General features: G+C 40.9%; 1 protein-coding gene across 2 annotated transcripts in view; it reads right to left on the bottom strand.

Moving 5' to 3' along the window:
- Nucleotides 1-27,944, bottom strand: part of FRY (FRY microtubule binding protein) — a 291,284-nt gene that overhangs the window by 47,173 nt on the left and 216,167 nt on the right. For both annotated transcript variants that reach the window (XM_077810042.1, XM_077810035.1), the window contains exons 43-51: nt 23,069-23,163; nt 20,395-21,002; nt 18,974-19,071; nt 18,709-18,879; nt 11,975-12,115; nt 11,108-11,287; nt 5,920-6,081; nt 5,351-5,425; nt 4,060-4,230 (exon numbers count right to left, since the gene is read on the bottom strand). In XM_077810042.1, coding sequence (XP_077666168.1) covers nt 4,060-4,230; nt 5,351-5,425; nt 5,920-6,081; nt 11,108-11,287; nt 11,975-12,115; nt 18,709-18,879; nt 18,974-19,071; nt 20,395-21,002; nt 23,069-23,163 — 1,701 coding nt within the window. The remainder of the gene's footprint in view (nt 1-4,059; nt 4,231-5,350; nt 5,426-5,919; nt 6,082-11,107; nt 11,288-11,974; nt 12,116-18,708; nt 18,880-18,973; nt 19,072-20,394; nt 21,003-23,068; nt 23,164-27,944) is intronic.

Here is a 27,944-nt window from a genome sequence, read left to right as displayed (position 1 = left end):
CTGTATTAAAAATACCATATACTTAAACATTTGCCCTACAGTAATAAATAACGCTATCAGAAAAACTTTAGCTCTGTAATGCTACCGTTAAGTAAAAAATAAAAATTAAATAAAATACTATGTTATTGGTTTTTAAATCTTTATTAAATACCAAACAATCATATCTTGTGATCTGTGCATAATGCACTCAGCACTGACCGATTTATAACATAATCTTTCCAAAATAGCTGTCTCCATTTGTGCTAGTCTGAGCTTTCCAACACTGTTTTATTCATGTTTATGAACACCAAATTTAGATTAGGTGTAAATGGGTAAAGTTCCAATGAAGTCACTATAGTTCTCACCTCTTATGCAAGGCCTGAATTTGGCCCTTTATTTGTATTTGTTTAAAACACTGAATTGCACAATGATGTGAGGATTCAATTACAGGAAATATATTATTGGGTTGCCTAATAATGTTGCTATAGTTAAAAATAAATATATTTTCCCATTATAATTCCCTCTTTTCAGGCTTTCAAAGTTGAAAGTAATAACTCCAGTCTTGCTTAAATCTTGATATACAAGTTCCAGATGTGCAGCAGTTTATCAAATAGTGAAGGGTTTTTTTACATCTGTATTTTTAGTTTTACTTTATGTAAAAATAGAGATGTTGGATACTTGATCTACAAGTACCATAAGACTGATTTTTTTTTTTAAGGTTTAGGAGCAAGTTTTGTCATTAGTAGTTCAATACTGGGATGGTCAAAACATATGGAAAACCACAGTAGAATCCTTTCCAGGATGAACTAAACACCCTATTAAGTTTTTCCTACTTTTGTATCTGACTTTGTAATTGCTACATGTTTGGTATGGTCACTGGTTCAAGGGAAGCTGCTCATGTGATTCCAGGGATGATATGGCCTTTATTCAATAACATGGACTAATCTCTTGTAGAGAGTTGGGAATGTTTATATTATCATTAATTAATTATTATTATTATTATTATAATGAACTGTAAAATGTTTGCCAAAATTTAACAATGCATAATCTGCTGAGTTTATGTTACATCCATCCCCCTCACCTTTCTATCCATATATTGACTAATTTAGGCCTCAATCCTAAAGTTAGGCACATACTTAAATCTTTGCAGGATTGGGGATTAAGACTATCAACTCTTTGGGGCAGGGACTTCTCAGCACCTTGCACAATGAGGCGCCAACCTGGTTCTGGATCTGTAAGCATTACTTTAGCAGTGCTACTAATAGCAATAATAACAATTTTCTAATTGGTTTGCTGGTTTGTCTATATTTCTAATCTTTGCTCTCTGGCTCAATACTGAAGTTTTTTTCTCCATCTGATTTTAACTGCTGAAGGGAAAGAAGCAGCAATTCTCAAATCTCAGTCTGTGGGTGGAATCCTGCTTTCATGATTCTCATGCCAATTTATCATCTGATAATTGATCAAATTATAATAAAATTATCTTGCATTGTAATATTTTGAATACATTTTTAAAGACGTGTTTGTAATGACTGCAGCCAGTGTTTTTTTTTTTTTCCACAAGGTTATTTGGCATAAATATTTTGTCCTTTATCATTATCTTTAACAGCTTTTGAACTCTATTGTAACAATCACAGACAAAAATTAATCTTGTAGATCTAGTCAGAACTAATTTAAAATTTTTCGTGCAAGCTATTTAGCTTAGCCATGAATGGACCTTGCAGATGATTTTGTTTTCCCACTCAATGGGAACTAAATTAACGTTTGACTCTTTCTGTCTTCCAGAGATCAGCATGGATGGATTGTTAAATTCTTGACTAATGATGCTAGGACTTCATTTCAGATAGTTAAGAAAGAGCTGCTTTTATTTGTCAGATAGCTACAGCCAGTGAGACATTAGTGCTTTCCTCCAGGAGGTCAAAGAGGGAAGTGCCATATCATACGGGTGCTTCTTTCCCCTATCATTCTACCTAATGAGGTCTGAAATTGAAATAACCGCATTTTAGAGAAAATGATTATGTAGGAAAATGCCTGTCATGAATGACAACAGTAAGGGTGAGTGAAGTCTGGTAGGGACAGTGACCCTATAATTTCAAGAACTGAGACGTAAAATGCTATTGGAAAAGATATCTTCTGCACGGACAGCACTAGAGATAATGGCAGAATTGGCTGGGGGCCTGGAATTTTTATTTTAAAAAGCTGTAAGTGAATTTTGTGCTTACGAAAGTGAGGGCTAACAGTATTGGCTTAAGAAGCCATATTACAGGCTGGCACTGTGAAAGCTTTCTCATACTACTCTGCCAATGCACCTCAATCCTTGCATGCCACCACTTTTGCATTTCCAGTTATGGGCCACTTTTGAGCAGAGGCTGCCAATCACATTAAATTGTGTGTGTGTGTGTGTGTGTGTGTGGGAGGGTTGTGTGGAGGTGCAGTGCCATTTAGGTTTGGCCTGGCCATCCCTGAGAGGCACTGTGACCCCGTGCACCAGGTCGCAACATTCAGAGTGGGGAGACAGGCTCAGCACTGTGGGACGGGAAATACCACTGGTGGGATGAGTGAGGGGTGTGTTCATTGTCCAACCACCCCTGGGGCCTCCTCTACTTATCTGGCTAAGGAAAGTGTATGTTGGTTTTGCACCCTTGGTTTCATGATTTCATAGAATCATAGAATCATAGAATATCAGGGTTGGAAGGGACCTCAGGAGGTCATCTAGTCCAACCCCCTGCTCAAAGCAGGACCAATCCCCAACTAAATCATCCCAGCCAGGGCTTTATCAAGCCTGACCTTAAAAATATCTAAGGAAGGAGATTCCACCACCTCCCTAGGTAACGCATTCCAGCGTTTGACCACCCTCCTAGTGAAAAAGTTTTTCCTAATATCCAACCTAAACCTCCCCCATTGCAACTTGAGACCATTACTCCTTGTTCTGAATGCATGAACCCACACTAACGCTACTTCTGCTCCATCCCTTCATTCTCTCTTCTATCTCTCAATTAAAAAATATAAGCACAAACACCTGAGTTCACAATGGAGAAGTATGACTGCTGCTTGTAATACGGCTTCAAATGTGCAAGCAAGGGTGCTTGTCAGCTCTGCTGCACACACTTTTGTCTCGAGGCTATTAATGTTGAATCTGGGTCTCCACAGCGGTAGCAAGATGTGCTACCAGCTGTCAGGCTGGCCAAAGATCTTTATTTTAAATACTTGGAAATAGTTGACCAATAGTTTCTGAATTTTTAAATGGTAGCAACATTGTTAGACATGTACAATATTGGGTATGAATTTCTTGTCCCTTCCCATTCAAGTGGAAAGGATTATTCCCAGTTGGCACAAGTTTGCTCAAGGGTTAAATGGTTTAAAAAAACTAAAACAAAATAAAGAATAGAACAACCTTATCCCTCAACTGTATAATGTATATTTGATTGAAGTTCCCCCGAAGCATTTGTAATTAAAGGTGAACTGACAGGCTTTACCTGCCAAGTCCTGATCTCAAGCCTCAGGGTTCTGTTTTGCTCCTGCAAGAGCCATGAAATCATTGACGCCCAAGGCAGAGCAGAAACTGCATCCTTTTAAGTGCTCAAATGTTAGTGATTTCATCAACTGTTGCAGGAGGAACAGAACCCTGAGGGCTTGAATTCAGGTTTTGGCAAGTTATTGATGAAAGAACTGATTTTAAACTTTTTTGTTTTGTAATGTAATTTCTTAAAAGCTGCAGATATATTTTGTTAACAATTTGGGATCTTCAACAACTTGTGTTTCAAAGCTTTTAATTTCACTTTAAAGTTACAGAAACCTGATATTTGTGTTGCCATTAGGACTGCAGCTTTGCCTTTCAGTGGTAATTTTGCAGTGTGTATTAAAGTGGGTTCAGACAGGAAGGGTGTGGTAGCTTGCCAATGTTAAGCTACTGTGACAACACTGTGAACATTATAAATACATTTATTGAAAATCAAATCTAGAGTCATATAGTTACATTTTTATGTTATAAAGAGTGAATTACTTAGTAATAAGAAGTGTTAAACTGTGTTTTAGCCAGAGATAAAACTTAAGCAAAGCCATTTCATAGAGAATATACTGTACCTCCCCATCTTCCAGTTCAACATCTAGGAAATCGAAGTCCCTAAAGACTCTGAACTGTTGTTCACTGTTTGAATCGTCCATGTTCTCTTGTTCCCTTGTTCCGTCTTCTGAAGACACCAAGCTTGTCTGGTGCTCAATCAGATCCAAATCACCACATGAAGAAAAAATTACCTACAATTCAAAAGATTTCTCTTTTGAGAAACTTTCCCCTTTGGTTGCTTGTTAGTAAAAGCTCAATTGGTTATTCAGAAGACTGTATTTCCAGTACACACCTAATTCCTTTAGCTGGTATTTTTAGAACACGCTCTTTTACTATTTATGTTGGACAGGTGCCTTGAGATTAAATCTTGTACAAAGACACAACTTCATGCTGCAGGAACATGTCCAAGAATGTAACAGCTACCTCCTAATGGCTGCAGACTGATGTTGCCTAAGTGTTTAGATACATTTATGGGAATGAAATTCAAAGAGCTCACTGCTGAAAGGACTGTCAAGGGGATGAGTTAATACTTTCACCAGAAAACCTCTAGTTAAACATGCTTAAGCATGTGGCGAGATTAGGAAACATAACACAGACTAATTTGTGCAGCGGTAGCTTTTCCTTTCCCACTGAACAATGTCTGCAGTTTAGATCAGAACAATTCATTCTGTGGGTTCCTGTTTTGTTCAAACTGAGAACACGTCCACAACATTATAGCAAGAGTGGCATAGTAATAATGTATCACAAAGTCCTCAAGATTTTTATATTGCTTTTAAAATGTTTAAGCATTATTTTAAAGAAAATAAATACAAATCTTTATCTTTGAAATTGAAAAAATCCCTCGATCAACCAAGAAAACTGGAATAGTCCACTATACATTCCACTGCATGAGACAATACTCATTTCCTTAAGGAGTAATGTTAGGATCATTATCTCATGGGATGATAAGGGTGCTAATCTTCACTGCTTTTTCTGTAATTGAATCTAGAAAGGAGCGAGACTGCCAGCACTGGAGACAAAAATGTTCTATCCATAGAACAGGTAAAGCTTGGACAGTGATAGTGCGAGCAATCCAACAACGCTCCACCGAACTGCTTCATAGCCTGTTCTGGAAGCACAGCCTCGAAAAGCGAGAGGGCCGTTTGTGCTGAGAAATGCAACATGTGCCAGACTGGGCTAACAACGATGATGGTTTTGTGACATGGAATAAATTAAAACACCTCTGAAATTCAGGGAGATGAAGTTCGTGATATTTAAAATTAAAGATACAAAAATAACAAAAGACGAAACAGACAACGCAGCAAGACTCACTGAAGGGTTTTTGCTCAGCCCCACATCTTGACCACACAGAGTAAGGACGTGTACCAGCTTTTCCTTTGTCCTTTTCTAGAAAAAACATTTTTAATTTTAGCATCATTCTTTATCCATTCTGTTGGAAACTAGAGGGATATGTTATTAGGAAAAACTATGATCAGAGACTCACTGGTTTGATGTTAAAGGAATTATTTTAGAGCAAGTATACATACAGGGAAATAGATAAAAGCAGTAGCTAATACTTTTTCCGTACTTAAAAAAAATTAAAAACTGGTCTATTCATGCCATTAGGCCCTAAACTAGTAAAGCACTAAAACACGTGTATAACTTCACTGGGACTACTCAAGATCTTGAAATAAAGCATATGCATAAGTTTTTACATTACACCCAAACTCCAATATGCTAAACAACAGCAATAAATAAATAAATATATTTTGTATGTTTTTACTTTAGCTGGCAGCTAACAAAATCCAATAGTGCAAAACAATGTCACATTCAGGAGCAATGCTGTAGGCATATTTTAATGAATAGGGGGCTCCATTATAGGAACTTAGTGGGAATTCTACCTGAGAATACTGAGGTCTTTTCCAGCTCACAGGAACAAGGACATTGGAATTAGAACCTGAGGAGGTTGAGGAAGTGCTTCGAGTGACAGCCATTGCCCGGGGTTTACCATCTCGGCCAGCAGAACTCTGTAGCTCATCATATCGTCTCCCAATAACTGGAGTCTGAAATAACATAGAGAATAAAGCCGTATTATGTCGAATAATGTTAATGAGCTTATATAGGCACCTGTTAGCTCACTTGTAGATGAATGTCACTCTGAAGACAGGTATGCCCAAAATTTTACCTATTTTTTGTTTTTCTGTTTATGAGCCTCATGTAAATCTTTACATGTATATTTTCCACCATATATTCTTCACAGCTTCTCTACCCCCAACAATGCCAGCACCTCAATATTCAGGAGCAGCTTACAGTAATAAATGAGTTTACCGAACGGGCAATGGAGAAAAGCTAATTTTGTTAAATAAACTTATTTCAGCTGCAGATTTCTCACAGGCTGTTGTTACAGAGGTTTTTCTGCAGGGTGCTGAGCACTCTGGCTCCGATCCAGCAGAACACTTATGCACATACTGAAATGTTTGCTGGATCAGGCCAGAGTGCTCAGAGAGCCAAGGACAGTAAGAGTGAGAAAACCTTTATGAAAAATACTAAAAGTACATCCTTTTGTGGTAGTGTTTCCTTTATAAACCCTGTTTCTCAGTAGCTGTTGTAAGAATAAGTCTCCAATCCTGCATACACACACGTGATTAACTTTAATCAGGTGAGTAGTCCCATAAAGTTAAGTATGTACATAGTGTTTGCATGGTCAAAATGTCTCCTGTCAAAAGACTCCAGTCTGAAACTAGATAATATGGTTTTACTTAGGTAACATATTTTTGTACATTTTTAAAAAGAAGAGTTTATTATAATTTGTATTTAAATTAATCAAGTCAACAGCTATGTTATAAAGATGTGAAATGTAACATACACAGACATATATATATATATACACATATAACATGGATATATATAACATGGGATTCCAAAGGAAAAACTCTTAAAACCTGGGGAAAATAACGACATATATATATATGTCGTTATTTTCCCCAGGTTTTAAGAGTTTTTCCTTTGGAATCCCATGTTCGGAAAAAATACGTTGAAACCAAAACCAAAAAGAGAGGTTGCTCTCCCTGTGCAGTAACTGTAGTTCTTCGAGATAGTGTGTCCCTATGGGTGCTCAGCTTCAGGCGTGTGTCCAGCCCATGAGCCTTTGATGGGAGATTTTCATTAGTAGTGTCTGTTCAGCCCGCTCACTCACTGTTGATATCCTTGTGCCCTGCATTGACACTATCAGGCTGCGCGGGCAACCCACCCTTAGTTCCTTCTCCACTGCCAAGTCTCAAATGGAAACTCCAAAGCATAGGGGAAAGAGGGCTGGTAGTGGAGCACCTATAGGGGGACACATCCTGAAGAACTACAGATACTGCACAGGGTGAGTAACTTTCTCTTTCTTCTTCGAGTAGTGTCCCTAGGGGTGCTCCACTTCAGGTGACTCCCAAGCAGTATCCCATCAGGGAGCTTCGGAGTCAAGTCCATTACTGAGGAAAGAACTGCATTGCCAATTGCTGCTTCAGATCTGGAGGCACTGACTAAAGCACAGTGTCTGGAGAAGAAATGTACCAAAGACTGTGTAGTAACTGACAAGCCGTTGGGGGGTGGGGGAGGGGGAGAGAGAAGAGTGCTGGTAGCAAGCTATAATACACTCCAAAATCCATTTTAATAACCTTTGGGTATAAACTGCAGAGCCTTTTGACCTGTCTGCAAATGAAATGTACAATCTAAGGAATGATTTAGTCCTACGTAGATAGAAGGATAATGCCCTTCTGACATCTAGAGTATGGAGTACAGTCTCCACGTTGGACTTGTGCAGTTTCAGAAAAAAAACTGTCACGTAAGTGATCTGATTCAGATGAAATTCAGAAGACATTTTAGGAAGAAACCTGGAACGTGGCCATAAGGAAACCTTATCCTTGTAGAAAACTGTGAAAGGAGGTTCTGCCATTAAGGCCCCAATCTCTTCAACTCTGTGGGCTGAGGTAATAGTTACTAGGAAGGCTGTTTCCATAGACAAATTTGATAAGCAGCAGATCACTACCCATTCAAAGGAAGGCTTCCTGAGACTTTTAAGAATCAGATTAAAGTCCCAAACAGGGGTAGGGCTTTTCAGCAGTGGAAAGAAATTTCCCAGGCCTTTCGTGAACCTTACGTTTGCAGGGTGAGAAAACAGGGAGAACTTTTCAATAATGGTATAAAAAGCTGTTAGAGCTGCCCGATGAATTTTGGGAGAACTAAGTGACAGCCCTGTTTTCTTGAACTGAAAAAGGTATTCCACAACAAGCAGAAGTGGGCCAGATTGCTGGACAGTGTCCTGGAGTTCACACCAGTGACTAAATTTTCTCCACTTCTGAAGTATTTCTAGTAGAATCTTTCCTGCTGTTTAATAACATATACTGTACTTCTGCAGAACAGGATGACTCTAGCCCCACGAACCATTGAGGAGCCACGCCTTGAGGCAGAGAAGGCTCAGACTGGGATGCAGCAGTCAACTGGGATAGGAGTGGAGGAGTGATTGGGAGATGTATTTGTGGACAGAGAGCTAGGTGGAACAGGTAAGGAAACCATGCTTGCCTCGACCATGTTGTGGCTATTAGAATGGCTCTGATCCCATCCTGTATGATTTTGTTCACCACTCTGAGGATCAAAAGCATCTGGGGAAAAGCATAAAACAGCTTCCCCATTCCAAGGGAATAGGAAGGTGTTCCCAGGGAATAGAAACCTAACCTTCCCCTTGAACAAAATATGTGACATTTTTTATTCCTAGTTGTTGCAAAATGGGCCACTTCTGGTAATCCTCAAATCTGAAAAATGCTGACCAGAACTTGGGGATTCAGGTCCCATTTGTAGTCTTGGGGAAAATACCTGCTGAGAGCATCAGCCGTGACATTTTGTCTGACCGGAAAATACATTGCAAAATTCCCATGTGATGTTTTATGTACCAGTTCCATAACCTTATTGCTTCAGCACAGAGGGAAGGGGAATCTCCCTCCTCCATGCTGACTGATACAGAACACACAGGCCACGTTTGTCCATCATGACCCTGTGCCTGATGAGACATCAGTGCCTGATGAGAGGCAGAAAATGAAGCCACCCATTTCTGACCGCTGTGAGCTCCAGCAGATTGATATTGAGGGAGGTTTCCTGGGGTGATCATTTCCCCTGTACTGTGAGAGCATCCATGGTTATGGTTACCGTTGGTGTTGGTTGCAGAAAAGGAACCCCTGCCCCTACATTGTGATGAACATTTCATCAGTCTAGGGAATGCTTTACCTGCTGGAGAAGTGACTCCTGCTTGTCTAGGATGTGTTTGTTTGGTGAGTAAACTGATGAGCCATCCCTAGGCACAGATGATCCATGCCTGCTGATGCGGGGGCGGAGGGGCACAACCCCAGAACAGCTTGAGTTACGACCCCCTGGCAAGGAGCAGCTCCTCCATGCTGCTCCCAGCTGTTCCTTTGCTCCTGCCTCTCTCTGCCTGGCACAGTTCATCGGCTCAGCTGCTCCGCAGGGAGGGGCCCAGCCCACCATATGACTGAGCAATCTGGGGGGGCACATGCCCCCAACATGTTGCCCCTACTGCTAGAAATAGCAAAGATGTAACCTCATATGTTCGGACACAAAGGTACAAGCTGCCACGTAATCGAGGAATTGAAGAAAGTTTTTGACTCAAGTCTGAGGGCTCTTTTGAATAGTTCTGACAAGCTTTGATAATGTTACAAACTTGCCCATGGGAAGGAAGGCCTTGGCTACTAAAGAGCCAGGGATGGCCCTATAAATTGTATGATCTGAATGGGGGTCAGTGTGGATTTTTTCACATTCATCTATAGGCCCAAATCTAAGAACAGGGAAAGTGTTTTTGCATGGCAGATGACACCTCATGGCATGACTGATCCTTGGAGCAGTCGGTCATTGAGGTATGGGAATACTGTGATCATCTGATGACGCAAGTAAGCAACCACCAACAGACCCTTTGAAAACACTCTTGGATCCGAGGAGAGGCCAAATAGGAGCACCCGACACTGAAAATTATCTTGGCCTACGAAAAAATGCAGGAACCTTCTGAGGGACAGGTGTACTGTTATATAGAAGTATGTGTCTTAAAGGTCCAGGGCTGAAAACCAATCCATTGATTTTAGAGAAGGAATTATAGCTGCCAGAGTCACCATTCTGAACTTCTGAGACTTTATGAATTTGTTTAGGTGTCTGAGATCTAAGATTGGTCTCCACCCCCTGTTTTTCTATGGTCTGAGGAAATACCTCAGAGAGAAAGCTCTCACCCTGTGCTGAGCAGGAACCGGTTCAACTGCTCCTAACCAAAGAAGGGAATTTAATTCCTGTCTTAACAGGGAGTCATAAGAGGGGGTCTCTATAGATGGATGGGGAAGGGGAACAAGGAGGTGGGAGGGCAGTAAAATGGATTGTATAGCTCAATGTTATCACTTCTGTCACGCTGTCTGGAGTGGCTCATGACCGAGAGTGCCAATCTCATGGTAGACTGTCAAAAGCAGGGCAGACACCCCAAACTGGTGGTATATTCTATAATTAGATTTCACCAAGCCAGGAACAAATGTGAACTCCTAGATCACTGTAAGAGTCTTACCTTGGAGTCACAGACAGTTCCATTGGGCACTCCAGTCTATCTTGCCACCCAAGCAAGCTGGACTTAGTGATACATATCACTTACACAAACAATCACAAAATATTCAGGTTGCTCTCAGTCCCAAGAAATCAGTCACTCAGGCTGAGGTGCTTGAAAAGGAACGGAGGGTGGTTCGTCCATGCAGCCTAATATAGCCTTGGTGTGAGGCACAAGAATATCAATGGCGCATATGTGGGCTGAAGAGATGCTACTAATGAAAATCTCCTATCAAAGGTGTTCATACACCTTAAGTGAAGCACCCAGAGGCACACTACTCAAAGAAGAACATGGTCTTCCCATATAGGTCATTAAGTTTAACTCTGGATCTAAAACAATGTTTTTAAGATGATGTCTTGAAATTTTCCCTGCTTCCCAATTCTTCAACTTTCATAAAGAACTAAGATGGAAATTAAGGTCTGAACTAGTAGGTTTTCCCTGTGATATATATATAGTACCTCAGAAATATCGAAATGAAACTCCAAAGTTTTCCCTGGCAGTTCCTTTGAAGCACTGTTCCATACTCGATGTATTTCCATTTTCGAAAGATCACTGTGTTGGTAGGAAGGTAAAACCAGGCTGGCAGAGCGAGAAACTACCAACTTCAAGATGTTCAAGGCTTCTCTCCAGTGAATGCTCTAGAAGTAGATATTGTTTTTGTCAAAACAATTTGAAAGAAGAATTTACATCAATTAACAATACCTTTACAGCCACATTGTTAACCACGAATCTTAACAACTACTAAAAGTGATGACACACAATTAAAGTAAGTTAAATACTGAAATCATTCATAGATTTTGGAATTCAGTACAAAATTGAGTTCTAGAAATAGTGCTAGTAGAATAAAGGGTTTTTTTTAAAGGATTGGACATTTTTGTAAATAACAACTGCAGTTAAACGAGAAGGATAAAATTACAAGGACTGTCATCAACCCTCATACTTCAGAGTATGAATTAATTACCAGCTAGGTCAGGAAGAGATTTCTGCCATGGTATCATGGTACAGTTTTGCATTTACTTGCAATTAGGTACATTATTATTTATCATTGGTTAGGCACAGACAAGGTGCTTGCACTGCAAAAGACAAAAAGAGAACTCCTTGACCTGAAGTATTTTATTCTAATTAAAGATTTTATAGTGGGTTATGAAAGTTTTACATCTTACTTTGGCACACGTGGTATTGGCTGTAGCAGAGACAGAGGGAGAATATTGGACTAGGTATTGTGTGTCAGTATGGTAATTCCTAAGTTCATATATGAAAGTTTAATATTTCACAGTAACTACTGTTCAATTCATATTTTAATACAAGGAAGATACAATATTTACCTGCACATATTTTTCAATTGTCTTTAACACTTCCATGTTAAACTGTTTAACAGGAATACCTGACAAGTCCATATAACTAAGAAGACTGTAGATCATCTGCAAGAGGGACTGTTGCATGCTGGGAAGGCCCTTTTCTAGTAGCTATGAAAAAACAAGTGAAAATAACTGGATTTTGAAAGGTTGTTTCTCAAAGAAAACAGCACCAATATCAGTCAGGTACAGACAGCATTTCCCTAGCTGAAAAACAATAATTTTAGAATGTCTTGTTACAATAATTAGTAATGATGTTACTAACAAGACAAACTACAAAAGGTAAATTATGGAGTCTGGAGCTAATTAACTATGTTCTGATAATGAAACATAAAACTTCTTGTCTGCCCAGTACTCCTATTCTAAGCTATCCAGAAAGCCCGTACAAGGACAGAATAAGCTGGCAGCTGAAATTCAGAACTTAATTGAGAGAGACATCCAATAAAAGATAACCAAATATCTTTTTATTTTTTTCTTGGCTGGAATTCTGAGGAAAAGGTTGAGGAGACACAGGCCGAAAGAAATAGACCACCGTTATTCAGACAGCAAATTATATTTACCCAATAAATTTCACTACCAATGCCCTCCAGCGATAGCTTCCATGGAAACACATATTCACTGGATAGGAAGATGGAATGCCTGGTCTCTCTCATGGTAGAAATTAATATAGAGATGAGCCTAAACGAAAACCCTAGCTTTGAATATTCCCAAATTCTGGAATGTTTGGATTTGCATCCAGGAGTACAAGATCTTGATTTTGCAAACATGATTATCCTTAACCTGGCATATGTGAGTAGTTCCACTGGCTTCAAAGATTACAGCCTTAAGGATTTGTGTGTCACATGAATAACACATTTCTGATCTGATAATTTTCTGTTAGTGGCTTCTCTCTTCATTCGTTGCTAACAGGTAATACCTCCTGCATGTGGAAGGTGGTCTAATGTTGTTGGAGGCCCTAGGACTAAGCCCCACCTTTCAGCTCTGGCTGCCAGAAGAGATCTCCCAAAGCTGCAGAAATACTCCAGCAGTCAATTATTAGCATTAAGACAACAATCTGATATGATATGTAAATAAACGTAAGATCATTATATGTCCAAGTCTCCTTTTAGAGAAAAATTTCAAATTTTACAAATTTTATTCCAGTCATTTCCCAGACTAGTAGGTTGGGTTCAATGAGGAGAAAAGCTCCTAGCAGAAAGAAAATAAGCAGGTAAGAAATTTTTCATTCTGTAGCACAGCTTCTCTCCTCATTCACCAATACTGGGAAGTAGTAAACAATAAATCACAAAAGTGGGGGGAAAGAAACAGAGTTTTAATTATTATTACAGTAGAATATTAAGCAGAAACAAGAATTCCCCCCATATAAAGTAAGAGCTGTATAATTTAAGGAATTATTTGGGAACCGACCCAGCAACACTTTCCTACCAAAGGATGCCTCTGCAGGGGAATAGAAATCCATGTTGCAAATCTTCCTCAGATTAGGCTCATATCCTTTTACCCACAATGCCACCAGAGACCTCACAGAGTGAGCTTGACTCCTTTGTAAATGGCTTCCTAGCATGCCAACTGGTGCAGGATTTTAACATTGTGCCTGTAGGAACACTGAGGTCCTAAGGACTTAGCATTTTGGACAGGATGAGATGAACAGGATACAATTGGCATGTATACTCCATATGCTTGAAAAATATCTTTAGAGCTCTAAGAATGCCCATACATGCCACAATCTTCCAAAGGGGTGCAAAGGGTTAGAACAAAATGACAGGAAAACCCTATTTACCAGTAACTGTGGAAATAAAAACTCATCTGAAGAGAAAGGCTTCTGGAGCAGTACAAGTAACTTTTTTCCTCATGACAACAGTAGTGTGGTTCTGTATTGACAGAGGAACTAATTCCAAACTTATCTTTTGAAGGTGATGGCAACTAAAAAAAGCCAGCCACAGACTCATCTAATCTGTTATTTTGATTAATTTTGACACCTGATGATACTCAGATAAGGAGTCTGATGTGCCTGCCTGAAGAACCCACTTTTCCATGGTGCTTGGTTGTAGGACTCCAGTGAACCATCCTGGAGAATCTCTAGTGTAAATGAAAAGGAGGACTTGTGGCACCTTAGAGACTAACAAATTTATAAGCTTTCGTAAGCCACAGCTCACTTCATCATCGGATGCATCCGATGAAGTGAGTTGTAGCTCACGAAAGCTTATGCTCAAATAAATTTGTTAGGCTCTAAGGTGCCACAAGTACTCCTTTTCTTTTTGCGAATACAGACTAACACGGCTGCTACTCTGAACAAGTGTAAATGAGATCACCAGAACTTTGTGGTTACTATTATTGTTTATATTATGGTAGCATCTAGAGCCCTGGACCCGTAGGGCTGGGCACTGTACAAACAAGAAAACCTTTGCCTCGGAGAGCATTCAGTTTCTCCTCACACAAAAATGTAATTTTACCAGATCAATCATTGCAATTTCCTGGTTGAATTCTGTCTGGATACCAAAAAATATCTATGATGCTAATGGAGAAACTCTGATAAACTACACTTCTCTTCTCATGTCCATCCTGTTAACTGTAGGTTGTCTAGGTCTAAATCAAAGAATTTGAGAGGACTGGTGTTTTCTGCAGGTGCAATGGAGGTTCCTTAGTTGTCTATCAAATCTGAAGTGCTTTCTGGGCCAGTGGTGGAGTGGGATGAGGTGGGACTTCAGTTCTGCTTTTTCCTCTTTTCTGCATGCTTTATGTGAACTGTCTTGAAAAACAGCACATTCTTCTCTACCCAGGATATTATTTCCTTTATCACAGAGAGGTTCTGATATCTGCTTATCTCTTGGCTTTGGAAAGGATATAAACATGCATGCTTCAGTCTTAAGCAAACCTCTAATGGGAAGTAAAAAGAAACTTCCCCTATGAACACCATAACTGCCCACTACAGGGTTTCTTGCACCTTCCTCTGAAGTGACTAGTGCTGGCTATTTTCAGATATGATACTGGACTCAATAGACCACTGATCTGAGTCCATGTGGTCACATTTATATGTTTTTGTTCACACATGCATCTGATAGGGCTGTTGAAGAGAACTAAAAGGGTGTACTCTGAGATTTTGGAAATCAGTCTCCAAGTATGCTCCCCATACTGCAAGACTTGCTTCCATAGTGCATATGTAAGGGGCTACAGTGAAAATTGGGTTGGTTTTCCGCAAGTTGCTCATACTTACCTGCCCACAAAGGGACATTTGGATACAACCTGGGAATGAAACCTAATTTGCATGGTCTCTGCTGAGTGGTTCCATGTATTTAGAAGGAACTGGAAGTACATTTTGAGAAAAAGCATTCAAGGATTGACCCAGTGCATAGCACCAGCAATCTGAGCCACCAGAGATAACTGTCTACAGATGACCACTGCCAAGCAATGGACGATGTAATCAAGTTTTGGATCTTTGCAAACCTTTACCGTGATGGCAAAATTATTACCAGGTTCATGCCTGGGTATGAATCTGTTCAAGCAGCTGGCAAGCTGTGAATGGGTCTGTTTCTCTGGACAAGGCACTGATTGCTACGTTGTCTCTGCCTGAGCCTTGCTGTGACTACTAACAGCCATTTTTTTCATTACTCTGGGTATAAAGGGTAGAGCAGAAAGAAGAGTCCTGTACAGGAATTGAGAATTCACACAAATGCTCATTTTCTCTTTGTCATACTGAGGATTTTGTTGCTTTGAGAGGAAAATGCATGCAGGTTTCAGTAGGAGCTTCTGCTCCAGATTCTTCCCTCTTAGGGGAACAGTCGCTTCATAAACACCTTTGGTGTTGACAGTGACCAATGGATTGCTATGGTGGCTTTGGTAGTGAGGGTTGAGGCCCCGTCTCACTCGGGTTCCTTTATTTGGCATACAGTAAAGCTATGCTGAATTGATCAGACTCAAGCATAGGAGGTGAGGATAGAGCAGTGGTTTTCAAACTTTTTTTCTGGCGACCCAGTTGAAGAAAATTGTTGATGCCTGCGACCCAACAGAGCTGGGGATGAGTGGTTTGGGATGTGGGAGGGATTCAGGGCTGGGGAAGAGGTTTGGGATTCAGGGGTGAGGGCTGTGGGGCGGGGCTGGGAATGAGGGGTTCAGGGCTTGAGTGTGGCTCAGGGGTGGGGCAGAGGGTTGGCGTATGGGAGGGGGTCAGGGCTCTGGGTTGGGGGTGAAGGCTCTGGGGTGGGGCTGGGGATGAGGGATTTAGGGTGCAGGAAGGGCCTCAGGTTTGGGGGGCGCTCAGGTCTGGGGCAGGGGGTGGGTTGCATGGTTGGGGTGAGGGCTTACTTCTGGTGGCTTCGTAAGCTGGGGTGCAGAAGAAGGCTTCCCACCTGTCCTGGCACTGCGGACCATGCTGCTCCCTGGAAGTGGCCAACAGCAGGGTCCTAAGCAGAGGTGCGCAAACAGCTCCGTGTGGCTCTTGCCTGCAGGCACTGCCCTCCCAGCTCCCATTGGCTGGGAACTGGCCAATGGCAGTGCGGAGCCAGTGTTTGGGGCGGGGGCAGCACGTGGAGCCCCCAATCCACAGTTTGAAAACCACTGGTATAGAGCATACCACACATCCAAAGTTACACAGCAAACCTCTTCCTCTCTATATATTTACACATTACATTTCACGATACAATATTCATATACATTGCAACATTTGAGATTGGCTTGGTTACTTTGTAGGTCAAGCTTATCCATTGTTCATAGCACCAGGGTGTTCCTGCTTATCTTAGTTAGCACAAACATCCTGACTCCCACATACTGCTTATTATGCCCTAATTTACAACTTAACCTTCTGTTCACCTTCCCAATTGGCCCATTAAGAAGTGAGGCAAGATACTGATGTCAAGCCAGGCCTACAGTCCATTGGCATGGAGCCAGTATATGGAGAAGGGAAGGGCAAAGAGAGAGACCTCTTCCTACCCATCAGATTCTGAGCCCCATTCCTTGGCAGACTGAAAACTAGACAGGCACAATTCCCATTACACTGCAGCCCGAGGCAGGGCTGCGCAGGAGGAACAGGCTTCTCTGATGGTCCAGACATGCTGCGGGGTAAGGAAGGGGCAGGGCACCTGCTACAGAGCACTGTCAGAGGACCCCTGTAAGCAGAGATGCCCCAGCACACACTTGCCTCTCAGGGTGGGGAGGAAAAGGAGAAAGGGTTTAAACCCTGACATTTACCCCACTTGCTCATTAACAATCTGAACTGCTGTCTTACAAAGGGGATGCTTGCTTTTGCCTATTTGGAACTCAGAGTCTCTGGCATTTGCAAAAGTAAACCCTGAGCAGGCTGAGAGGTGTTCCCCTCTCTATGGAAATTGTCATGCTCCTGGTTGAGCCTCCCATGGTGGTGTTACAGCTTTGGGTGGGGGTTGAGGCCCTCCACACCTCTCTGACTCAAAGCCACATGCTTTTTGGCAGAGCGAGGGTCAGAGGCTTTATTGCTATAGGGCACCGTTATCCTCTCTAGCCTGTGACCTGGCAGGGGGAGGGTCAATGGCTTGCGGCAGCAGGGCACAGCTCATGTTCTTGAGACTGTATCCCAGCAAAGTGGCAGCATGACATAACTTGCCCTCTCATGCTCACGCCCTGGCAGAGAGAAGGGTCATCGGCTTGTGGCAGCAGGGCATAGATAGCCTTCTCAAGCCCATACCTCAGCAGAGTGACAGTCAATGGTTTGTGGCAGCAGAGCATCGTTTACCCCTTGGCAGACTGAGGATGATGGCTTGTGGCAGCAGGGCTCAGTTTATCCTGTGAGGCTCTTGGAAAGCTCCCTATAGCTCCCCCTGGACTTGGCTGGATGTTTGCAGGGCTTCTCTGCTGCCACAGTGGAGGGCAGAGGGTGCTCACTAGAGAAGTGTTGAATTGGAGAAGCCAGAGGATTAGAGCCTCAATACTCCACTGATTCCTCACCTCAGGGGAGAGAGAGAGGAGCTAGAAGGAAGTGAAGTCATGCATGACAACAAATAAACATGAAAGTTATAGAAAATGGTTGAGAAAATCTGAACTGCCAACTTGTTCTGCTGCCAAATGGGGCAGAAAATGGGGCAGAAAATCTGGTGGCCTGAGCAGAAGAATGGGGCTCCAGCTTGGAGTCTCCAGCAACATTAGATGGCCTCTGAATTCTGCAGGCAGGTGGTATTACCCATTACTGATGAATGAGGAGAGAAGCAGCGAATTCTCTCTGGAGTTAGAAGAATGCATTTGGATCCATTAGGCATGGATATTTATAACAAGAAATGGATTGTTATGTAACAAGCAGTTTAGGTCAGATTGTGCAGCCCTTACTTACGTCCCATTGAAAGGAATGACAGAAAATACTAACTCCTGTAAGTGTTCACCAACACGAATAAGGATGGACAATCTAGCCCAAAATTATAAACTATAAAAGGTTGACAAATGCATAAGGTAGTTACACACTCTTTCTTTGTACTCCAGTTCTGGATGTAGTGGAAAACCCTATTTATTCATGGGCAAGCACAGCTTTAAGAAGTAATCAACTTGAGGACTTTACTTGACTTTGGATATGTTTTGCATTAAGTGTTTAATTTTTTCAAAAAAGCATACAGCAAAATTCTGCTCTCAGATCTGCACTTTGAGTAAGAACAGAGGATAGGAGATCTTTAATGAATAGCCAAGAGGCTATAGCCCTTCAGTTTGTCTGTCAATAGAAGATGGAAAATGGTTTGGTTTTAAAAACTTACCTCAGCCAAATATGTAACCATACTCAGGGTAATGTCGGCGAATGCTTCATGGAGGTAACGGCAAACAACATTTACCCAGGTAGCACAGTCTCTTGTATAGCTGTGAGTTTTATAAAGGGCCATCACATGTGCAAGATTTGATAGCTTAGGGTTCTTTTCTTCCAAACAAGCCTAATTAAATATGAATGTCACATTATGCTAAGAAAAAGTCAAAGACATTCACAAGACTTAATATGATGTACAATGTACCAAATAAATTTCCTACCTGAGCAATTCTCTCCGCTATATCCTTACAGAACTGGTTTGGGCTATCAAAATGTTGAATTAAATGAGGCAGGAGACACAAGACATTCAGTGGGAACCCTGGTACAGAACAATACAATACAAAGTGGATATTTGATGAGAGGACAGGATATTAGCTGTCTTTTAAGCAATATTTTGCTAGCAGCTGTAATCACAAAAGTACATTACAGTGATGTTATATAGACTCTTTCAAATTGTTCAGACCCCATATTTCACCTTAAGACTGTTGTATCAAATTAAACATAACATCTATTAAATATGACAGTGTGATGGTGTCATTACAAAGAATGGGACTGATTCTGCAAACATTTACTAACATACAAAGTGCTTACTACCAGGTATAATCTCATGGAATTAGTAGTAGTAAGCACTGCTACTAATCGTAAACGTTTGCAGGATCTGGCCCTACACCTCAATATCCAAAATTCCAATAATACTGGAGGCATTTTTAGTATAATATATACTGCTAATATATGGTAAGAGAAGGAGGAGGTAATAAAATAAAATGTTGGGCCTGATTCTCAGCCCCATTTCCCTACATTTTATACTGAGTGGCCAAAAGAGAAAAGGGGTGGGGGGGGGGGAAGAGGGAGGAAGAAGATGTCTGCAACTGGCCAACTGAGAATTCCCCAAGTGAGGGGAATTCTGAATTGGTAGAAAGCTAAAGCAAAATTTAGATCTAAGTCACACAGTTCTTCCCAAAGTATGGCAGTGTTTGGAAAAAAGATTCTGGTTTCAGACCTTGACTAGTGAGGATTCTCATGGCTCTGAATATAGCAGCCCCTCCTCACCCCAAGAAAAAAGAACTTGAGGTTTTATTATAGAAATACTGAGAAAACTTCACAGGCCTTGCTAGGTTCTATAACTAGAAATAAAATGTGAAAGAATATCCCTGTACAAAAATGGCATCTTTCCTGCTCCCCTGATATTGAATACGTGTGCTGAGACCTCAGACTATCATGCTGACCAAAACTGTCTCATTGTTTCCTTGTACTCCCCCGTCTGTATCCATCTGTTGTCTCTTGTCTTATATTTAAATTGCAAGCTCTTTGGTGCAGGGGCTGTCTTTTTGTTCTTTATTTGTACAGCGCCTAGCACACAGGAGTCTTGGTCCATGACTAGGGTGCTGAGGTGCTATGATATTACAAATAATAAATAATAGTAATAACAAAAGAATTTCCCTTTAGTTGTTTCTTTGGAGAGATCTGCAATGAGTATAAATATGTATTCATTAAAAAATGCATTACAATTTGTACACACAAAAATAAATTTATATTCCATAAGGTGACATAGGTATTTTTAAGTAGCATAGTGAGGTTTTCATATCAAACATAAAAACAATTTCATAATCAAAATGTGAAAGGCAGAAAAAATTGGCTTCACCTATAACTTGAGAGGAATCCACCATGGATACTCGTGACACAGGTGTCAGCAAACTGAAGAGCTGTAACGTGAGGTCAGTGGTGGTAAGGGAAGTGAATCCTTTTAGCAACAGCTGCTGCAGCCCCAAGAAATCTGACCATTTTAGCTGTCCTTGTAACTTTTCTAACTTCTCCCTATTTTCAGCTTTATCCAGTGGCAAATAAGCCAGTAGTTTATTCAACAATCGTAAAGCCATTAGATATTCAAATTCAAAATCAGATTCCATCAAAGCTACAGCAACCCAGAAGATGGTGGCCAACAGGTTGGTTGGATTGTTAATATTAGAAGGATCAGTGAGGCTGTCTTTTAGAGATGATGAGCTCCTGGTTTTAGAGGCGAGGCCTTGCTGGGTGCATGCCTGAATTCTATCTAGTGTGGCACTGCGTGGTGGATCTGAGGATCTGTCCACAACACCAAACTTTTTGGGTACAGAAAAGCTTCTCTGGTGTCTACTTCGTTCAGCAGTGGCTGTGTTACCACTTACAGCCCCAGGATTCACGTTCAGCTGGCCCGTACTCTTCCGATTTGCAGTCAGTTTAGTGCTTGAAGTTAAGTCTGGTGATGATGAACTAAGCAATAAATAAATAAATAAATAAATAGGATTTTATTATATCACAAAGCAGCAATGTAGAAAATAAACTAGTACAAATAAAAAGGAAGTAAACCAAGAATTTATCAAAAGATAAATAAACAGTAAAAAAAAAAAGTAAACAAACACCACGCTGTCTGTTTTACTCTCCCACAGATTTCTCCATATAACCTAGAGACCCCAACTGAGAACAGGGCCATATTGTAATAGGCACTGCACAAACACAGAGTAAGAAACAGACTTTGCCCTGAAGAGTTTACAATCTAAATAGACAAGGCAGAAAGTAGGGGGAAGGGAAAACAAGGGGTGAAGTGGTTGCTGAAGGTCATGCTCTGGGTCAGTGGTAGTGCTGGGATTAGCACTCAGGTCTCCTGAATCTCAGTATCCTATCCACTGGACCCGCTGCAGGAGTTATTTGGTATAAGTCACACTTGTAGAATTACTGGCAAATTGACCCTGTGGAGAGAGGAGTATTGGCCACCATGGGTGAATGTATGCAGCTAAACCAATGGTTGTAAGCAGAAACTTAGAAATGTTGCGTTATCCCTATCCTGTCATGGAGCTATCAGGGCTCCCCTTAGAAGTATTGTCACTTAGACTCCATGCTGCTACCCTAGCCTCCTTTCAGGGAGGTAGACTGCACACTGGAGACTTAGCTGGCATTTCAAAGAGTTACAACTGCCACATGGATTACTGCTTGGAATTCCAGGCAGTCCTTATTAACTATTTATATTCTAATAGCACCCTCAGTGTTTAGGTATTGTTCAAAGACAGCAGTGAGACAAAGTCTCTGTTCCAAAAAGCTTATAACCTAACAATTTACAGTTCCAAGGGAAGCTTGCTGTACAGAACAGCTACTTCCCGGCTGCCTCCATTCTTACCTCTGAAATGCTCTAGTCACAAAACTGCAAAGCCCCTACTCTATGGTATTCTCGCAGAGGGGCTTACACAGTCACTAGGGGTAGGAGGAAGGATGGTGTTATCCCCTTCCTTCCACAATTTGGGGCCATTTCTGTTCCATTTTGCTCCCTTCTGAACTGTGTAGTCAAGAGGAACATGTGACTCTTGGTTTGGAATATAAAAGACTATAATATATTGTAACAGCACCACCCCAGAAATTTTACCCACAAACTTTTATGTTGCCGAAAAGTTTTAGAATTTAAGGAGATCTCTCCAGGGACACACCCAGCTCCTACTACTGCTAACGGACACCACAGACAGACATTAGCCTCCCCTTGGTGCACAGATCTGTCACTGGTTGTGCTTTAGAAGGAGAAAGGTTTGCCATCCTCTCAACCTTGGAGGGCTCCCAGTGAGTTCAAGGATGCACAGCTGAGAAGGACTGTGCGTGAGAACAAGAGCAGGGGGTGCACACTGTTGAACATCCTCAAACCTGAAAGGAAATCTGTGTGGCCTTTTTTCATATTGTGGAACCCCTCTTCATAGGAGGCTCCACAGACATCTGCTTACGGAGGTTGTCAAGGAAGGGGAAACATAAAGCAGGCGCAGAGGCATAGGGCCTCCTGAGGACCCCTTGGGACATCTGAGTTCTGAGGACAGAATCCCCTATTTTTTCCACAAAGGTGACAAATCCTGCCCATTCATGCAGTGATTTGGGAAATACTTAATTAGTGGAACCATGAGTTTTCTCACAACAGGGAGTGATCTGTACCCCCATCTGCAATATTCTAAGCAAAGTAAATGTTGTTTCCTATACATCTTTTCAAGACTACGTTAGGTACAAAAACAGAACGTGGAATCCTAATGTTATTTGTTTAAAGAGGACATCAAATGTGCTATAGATGACTGAAAGGAAGAAAGAAAAGCTATAACAGGCTAGGAGGGTCCACGAGTTTACCAATATTTATTTCAATAGTTGCCAAATTGGGCTCAGATGCACTCTTAGGCTTGTTTTGTAAATGTATTTTGAGCAAGATCAGTTATACCAAAACCATTTCATGCAATTCTGATTGCAGAACATTGTATTGCTTCATAAGATTTATATGGGAAAAGATTATGTGATTAAGGGAATAGACAGACTCTTACCGAGATAATACGGTCAGGAGATCACAGTTCTTCAAACAATCAGACAGATTATCCACAGTAGCCTCCAAGGTAAGTAGTGCTTCCATTACATAACCCTGTCAAATACATACAGTCAGTGATTTTAGCAAAAACAATCATGAGTAAGTCAGTAACGAATCATTCTGTACTGACGCATCTTATTGAAAACACAACACAATACTAATCGTAGTAAAAAACCCAGAGCCATTACATTGCACATTAAAACATTACTGCACATTTTATTTTCTGTCTCCCTGAATGATCTGTGAAGGAGAGAGTATACTTAAGGAGACCAGTTATCTTATCAGGGGATGATGGATAATAGGATGCTGAGCCTTTCACCTCCATGTCACTGGTTCAAATTCTGCAGAGGCAGTTGTGACAGAATATTATTGTCACCTTGAGGCTATTTGATGATCTGTGTGGAATGTGTTGGTGATCTCAGTCCATTTCCTAATGGAAGTTAATAGTGTCAAGATTATAAAAATAACACTAACAAGAATGCTATGGTGGTAGAAATCTCAGGAGAGAAGTCAAAGATTGAATAGCCATAGAGAACAAACTACTGCTCCATCAATAAAGGGGGGCATTTAGGTCAGGGTATGGGTTTGTTGGTTTTGATTTTGTTGCTATGCTCTAGCAGATAAAGTACCAGATGGGGTACAACAATGGTGTCTGTTACAACAACCAAACCACAGTAGAGAACAGGCTCCTTAAACACCCATCTATGTCAGGCGTAGGGAAAAAATGTTGCATAATCATGGAGGACTTCAGCCTGAGTGACATATGCTGGAGGTTTCAAGCTGCCAGTAATAAAACATCATTGGTATTTCTAAAAATTACACATAACAATCTGCTAACTCAAAAAAAATGCATTCTGCATAGAGGAATTCCATAGTAGAACTGATAATGACAGATGAAATAATCACAGAACTAAAAATCAGTGGCTGGTTAGGTTCAAGTGATCCTGACCCTTAAATTTTTCATGGGTAAGCAAAATAAAGCCCCAACCAGTAATATACATTCTTGTTACTTTTAAAGAACCAATTTAGCAAAGATAAAAACAATCATGAGTCAAATCAGACGTGAGAAAGAATTCCAACAGAAAATAAGTGAATGATAAATGGGAACTATTTAAGAACATTTTACTAGAAGCACAAAAAGCCACAATCCCACAATTGAGAAAGAAGGCTACACTCGTTAAAGGACCAGCCTGACTTGCGGGGGGGGGGGGGGGGGGGAAATGGAAAAAAGGGAAAGTTGATATCAGTGAATATAAGCTAGAAGGTGGGTATGACGTTGCACCCCATAATGCTTTATAGAAATATGCTTATGAGTGTAAATATGACATAACTGGAATATGTTTTATGCTAGATATGCCATGTAACATATCTTTGCAAAGGTTATGTTGTACTGAATGTATTCATCCTATTCATATGCATGTATCATTTTTATATCTGAAGTTATGAGCATTGGCTCTATGCTTGTATTTAAAGTGTTTGCTGTAGGAAGCACATAAGGCAGATTTGGTCAACATAGTGTGAAGGGGTTATTCAAGTAATTAGGAGTACTTAGCTGACAATAGACCTTCGGAGACACCAATCCACATCTGAGCTTTCCTGGGAACTTTCAAACTAACATGTAAACAATGGAGTCGGCCTACAAAAAACTGAATCATTCATAGACATGTGACTTGCTCAGGTGACTGCAAAACTTCATCTTGTGGAGGGGAGAAGAGAGGGGTTTCCACCCACAAGAGAAAGACTATATAAGCCCCTGGGAACCCCTCCATTTTGTCTTCTGATGGCTCAAGAGAGAGCCTCTCCACCCCAAAGAGATGCCTGAAAGAAACTGGAACAAAGGACAGTAACTACGGGAGTGTGAGTGATTGCTGGACCCAGACTAGGAAGGAGTCTAGTCTGTCAAAGAAGTTTACTGGAACATCTCTGAAGGTGAGATTTACCTGCATTTAGTTTCCTACTGTATTAGGCTTAGACTTGTGTGGTTTTGTTTTATTTTGCTTAGTAATTTACTTTGTTCTGTCTGTTATTACTTGGAACCATTTAAATCCTACTTTTTATATTTAATAAAATCACTTTTTACTTATTCATTAACCCAGAGCAAGTATTAATACCTGGGGGAGCAAACAGCTGTGCATATCTATCAGTGTTATATAGCGTGAACAATTTATGAGTTTACCCTGTATAAGATTTATACAGAGTAAAATAAATTTATTTGGGGTTTGGATCCCATTGGAAACTGGGTATCTGGGTGTTGGAGACAGGAGCACTTCTTAAGCTGTTTTCAGTTAAGCCTGCAGCTTTTGGGGGATGTGGTTCAGACCTGGGTCTGTGTCTGTAGCAGGCTAGCATGTCTGGCACAACCAGGCAGGGCACTGAAGTCTCAAGCTGCCAGGGAAAATGGGCTTAGAGGTAGTCTCAGCACATCAGATGGCGGTCCCAAGGGGGTTTCTGTGACCCAACCCGTCACAGTGGGAATGGTAGAATATTGATAAGGGAAGCAAAAAGACACAGAAGAAACCAATGGACAACAGAGCTAAGGACTAGAAGAAGTCGTATATTAGAACAAAAGGAATCCAAACACTGGTATTGGTCCATTACTAGATGAAGACGGTGGAATGGTCTATAATAATGCAGAACTGTTAATAAGGCAGAACTATTCAATAAATATTTCTGTTCTGTGTTTGGGAAAAAGCCAGATGATGTAGTTATATCATATGATGATGAAATACTTTTCATTCCAACTGTAAGTAAGGAGGATATTCAAACAGCAGCTAATAAAGATAGGTTTCAAAGTAGCAGCCGTGTTACTAGAGACTAAGGTGCCACAAGTACTCCTGTTCTTTTTTCTAATAAAGATAGATATTTTAAAATCAGCAGGTACGGATAATTTTCATCCCAGAATTTTAAGAGAGCTGGCCAAGGACCTCTGTGGACTGTTAATGTTGATTTTCAAGAAGTCTGGGGGAAGTTTCAGAAGACTGGAAAAAAGTTAATGTTACGCTAATATTTAAAAAGAGTAAAGGGATTGACCTGGGTAAATATAGGCTGACATCAATCATGGGCAAAATAATGGAATGGCTGATATGGGACTCTTATAAAGAATTAAAAGATGATAGTATGATTAATGCCAATTGTCATGGGTTTTTAGAAAATAGATCTTGTAAAACTAATTTGATTGTTTTTTGGTGAGATTATAAATTTGATTGATAAAGGTAACGGTGTTCATTTTTTGTAAGGCATTTGGTACTGCACGACATTTTGATTAAGAAACTAGAACAATACTAATTCAACATGGCACACATTAAATGAATTAAAAACTGGCTAACTGCCAGGTCTCACAAATGTAACTGAAAATGGGGAATCGTCTAGCTGGTGTGTTTCTATTAGGGTCTCACAAGGATCGGTTCATGGCCCTGCAGTATTTAACATTTTTATCAAAGAGCTAGAAGAAAACAAACTCATTACTGATCAAATGTGCAGATTACACAAAGATTGGGACAGTGTTAAATAATGAAGAGGACTGTTTCTGACAGATATTGCAACTTCATGCAGCATCTATAGGGGAACATATTGTATTAAATATAAATATCACTGTGGGCCATGGATTACAATTATGTTCTACTCCATGGGGGAAGGTTACCACAGCTCCTCCAGGAATTAAAACAGGGGAATTAAGGTGAATCACTCACACTGTAAACACCTCCAGAAAGGTAGCACACTCTGGGCAGGTTTGCATATACTGATTCACACTTGGTTTCCAGAGACTGGGAAAACAAAGAATGGGGTTTTGGCTTAAAAAGGCTGCGTTTAAACTGAGTCAGGGACTACTTTCTGAACCCGCAAACGGACAGGATCTTCTGCCCAAAAGCCCCAACCCTTGTGGAAAGATTGGAAAGAATTTGGCCTACAAGAGCCCCGTAAGTCTGAGGCGTGATCTCTAGTAAGTTTTTAGCATAGTAACTTTTATTGTTTTATATGTTTTCTCTGTAATGATTTTGCTTGCTTAGAAAGAGTTGTGTGGTATCTTGTAACTGCTGGCAATACACTGTTCGTGCTCCTTGGACAGAAAGAAAAGCACAGGCACTGGCCTTTAGAGAGACTGGCTTGCTGGGCATATCTCAATGTAAGACAATGAGCTGTGCAGTCTTAAAACCCTGGGCAGGAGGGAGAGAGATGCAGCTCTCTATTGTACTTATTAATACAACATCTCCACCCAAGAGAAATGATGTCTGGGAGCTGGAAACTTTAACTGGGTGCCCTCGAGGGACCATGGAGGGGCAATACAGATGCAGTTACTCTGAAACTGTGACACAGGTCGCTGATACAAAGTGATCTGCCTGTGTGGTAAGCTGGATACAAGCAAGCAATATGTGTTTCCATACCCCAAATGCAAAATCATATATCTAGGTTACGATTACCGGAGGAGGAACTCTATTCTGGGAAGCAGTGACTGTGAGAAAGACTTTGGAGTCATTGTGGATAATCAGCTGAACACAAGCACCCAGTATGATGCTGTGGCCAAAAGAGCTCAAGTGATCCTTGGCTGTATAAACAGAGGAATATCAAGTAGAAGTAGAGCGGTTATATTAGTTCTGTATTTGGCCCTGGTGAGACTGCCACTGGAACACTGTATCCAGTTCTGCTGTCCACAATTCAAGAAGGATGTTGATAAATTGGAGAAGGTTCAGAGAAGAGCCATGAGGATGATCAGAGATTGGAAAACATGCCCTACAATGAAAGACTCAAGGAGGTCAATCTTTTTATTTTAGCCAAGAGAAGTTTAAGGGGTGACTTGATCATAGTCTATAAGTACCTACACAGGAAACAGAAATTTG

The sequence above is a fragment of the Eretmochelys imbricata genome, chromosome 1 (genome assembly GCF_965152235.1).
Source record: "Eretmochelys imbricata isolate rEreImb1 chromosome 1, rEreImb1.hap1, whole genome shotgun sequence".
In the NCBI taxonomy this organism is placed as follows: Eukaryota; Metazoa; Chordata; order Testudines; family Cheloniidae; genus Eretmochelys; species Eretmochelys imbricata.
This window is presented reverse-complemented; position numbering and strand designations above follow the sequence as displayed.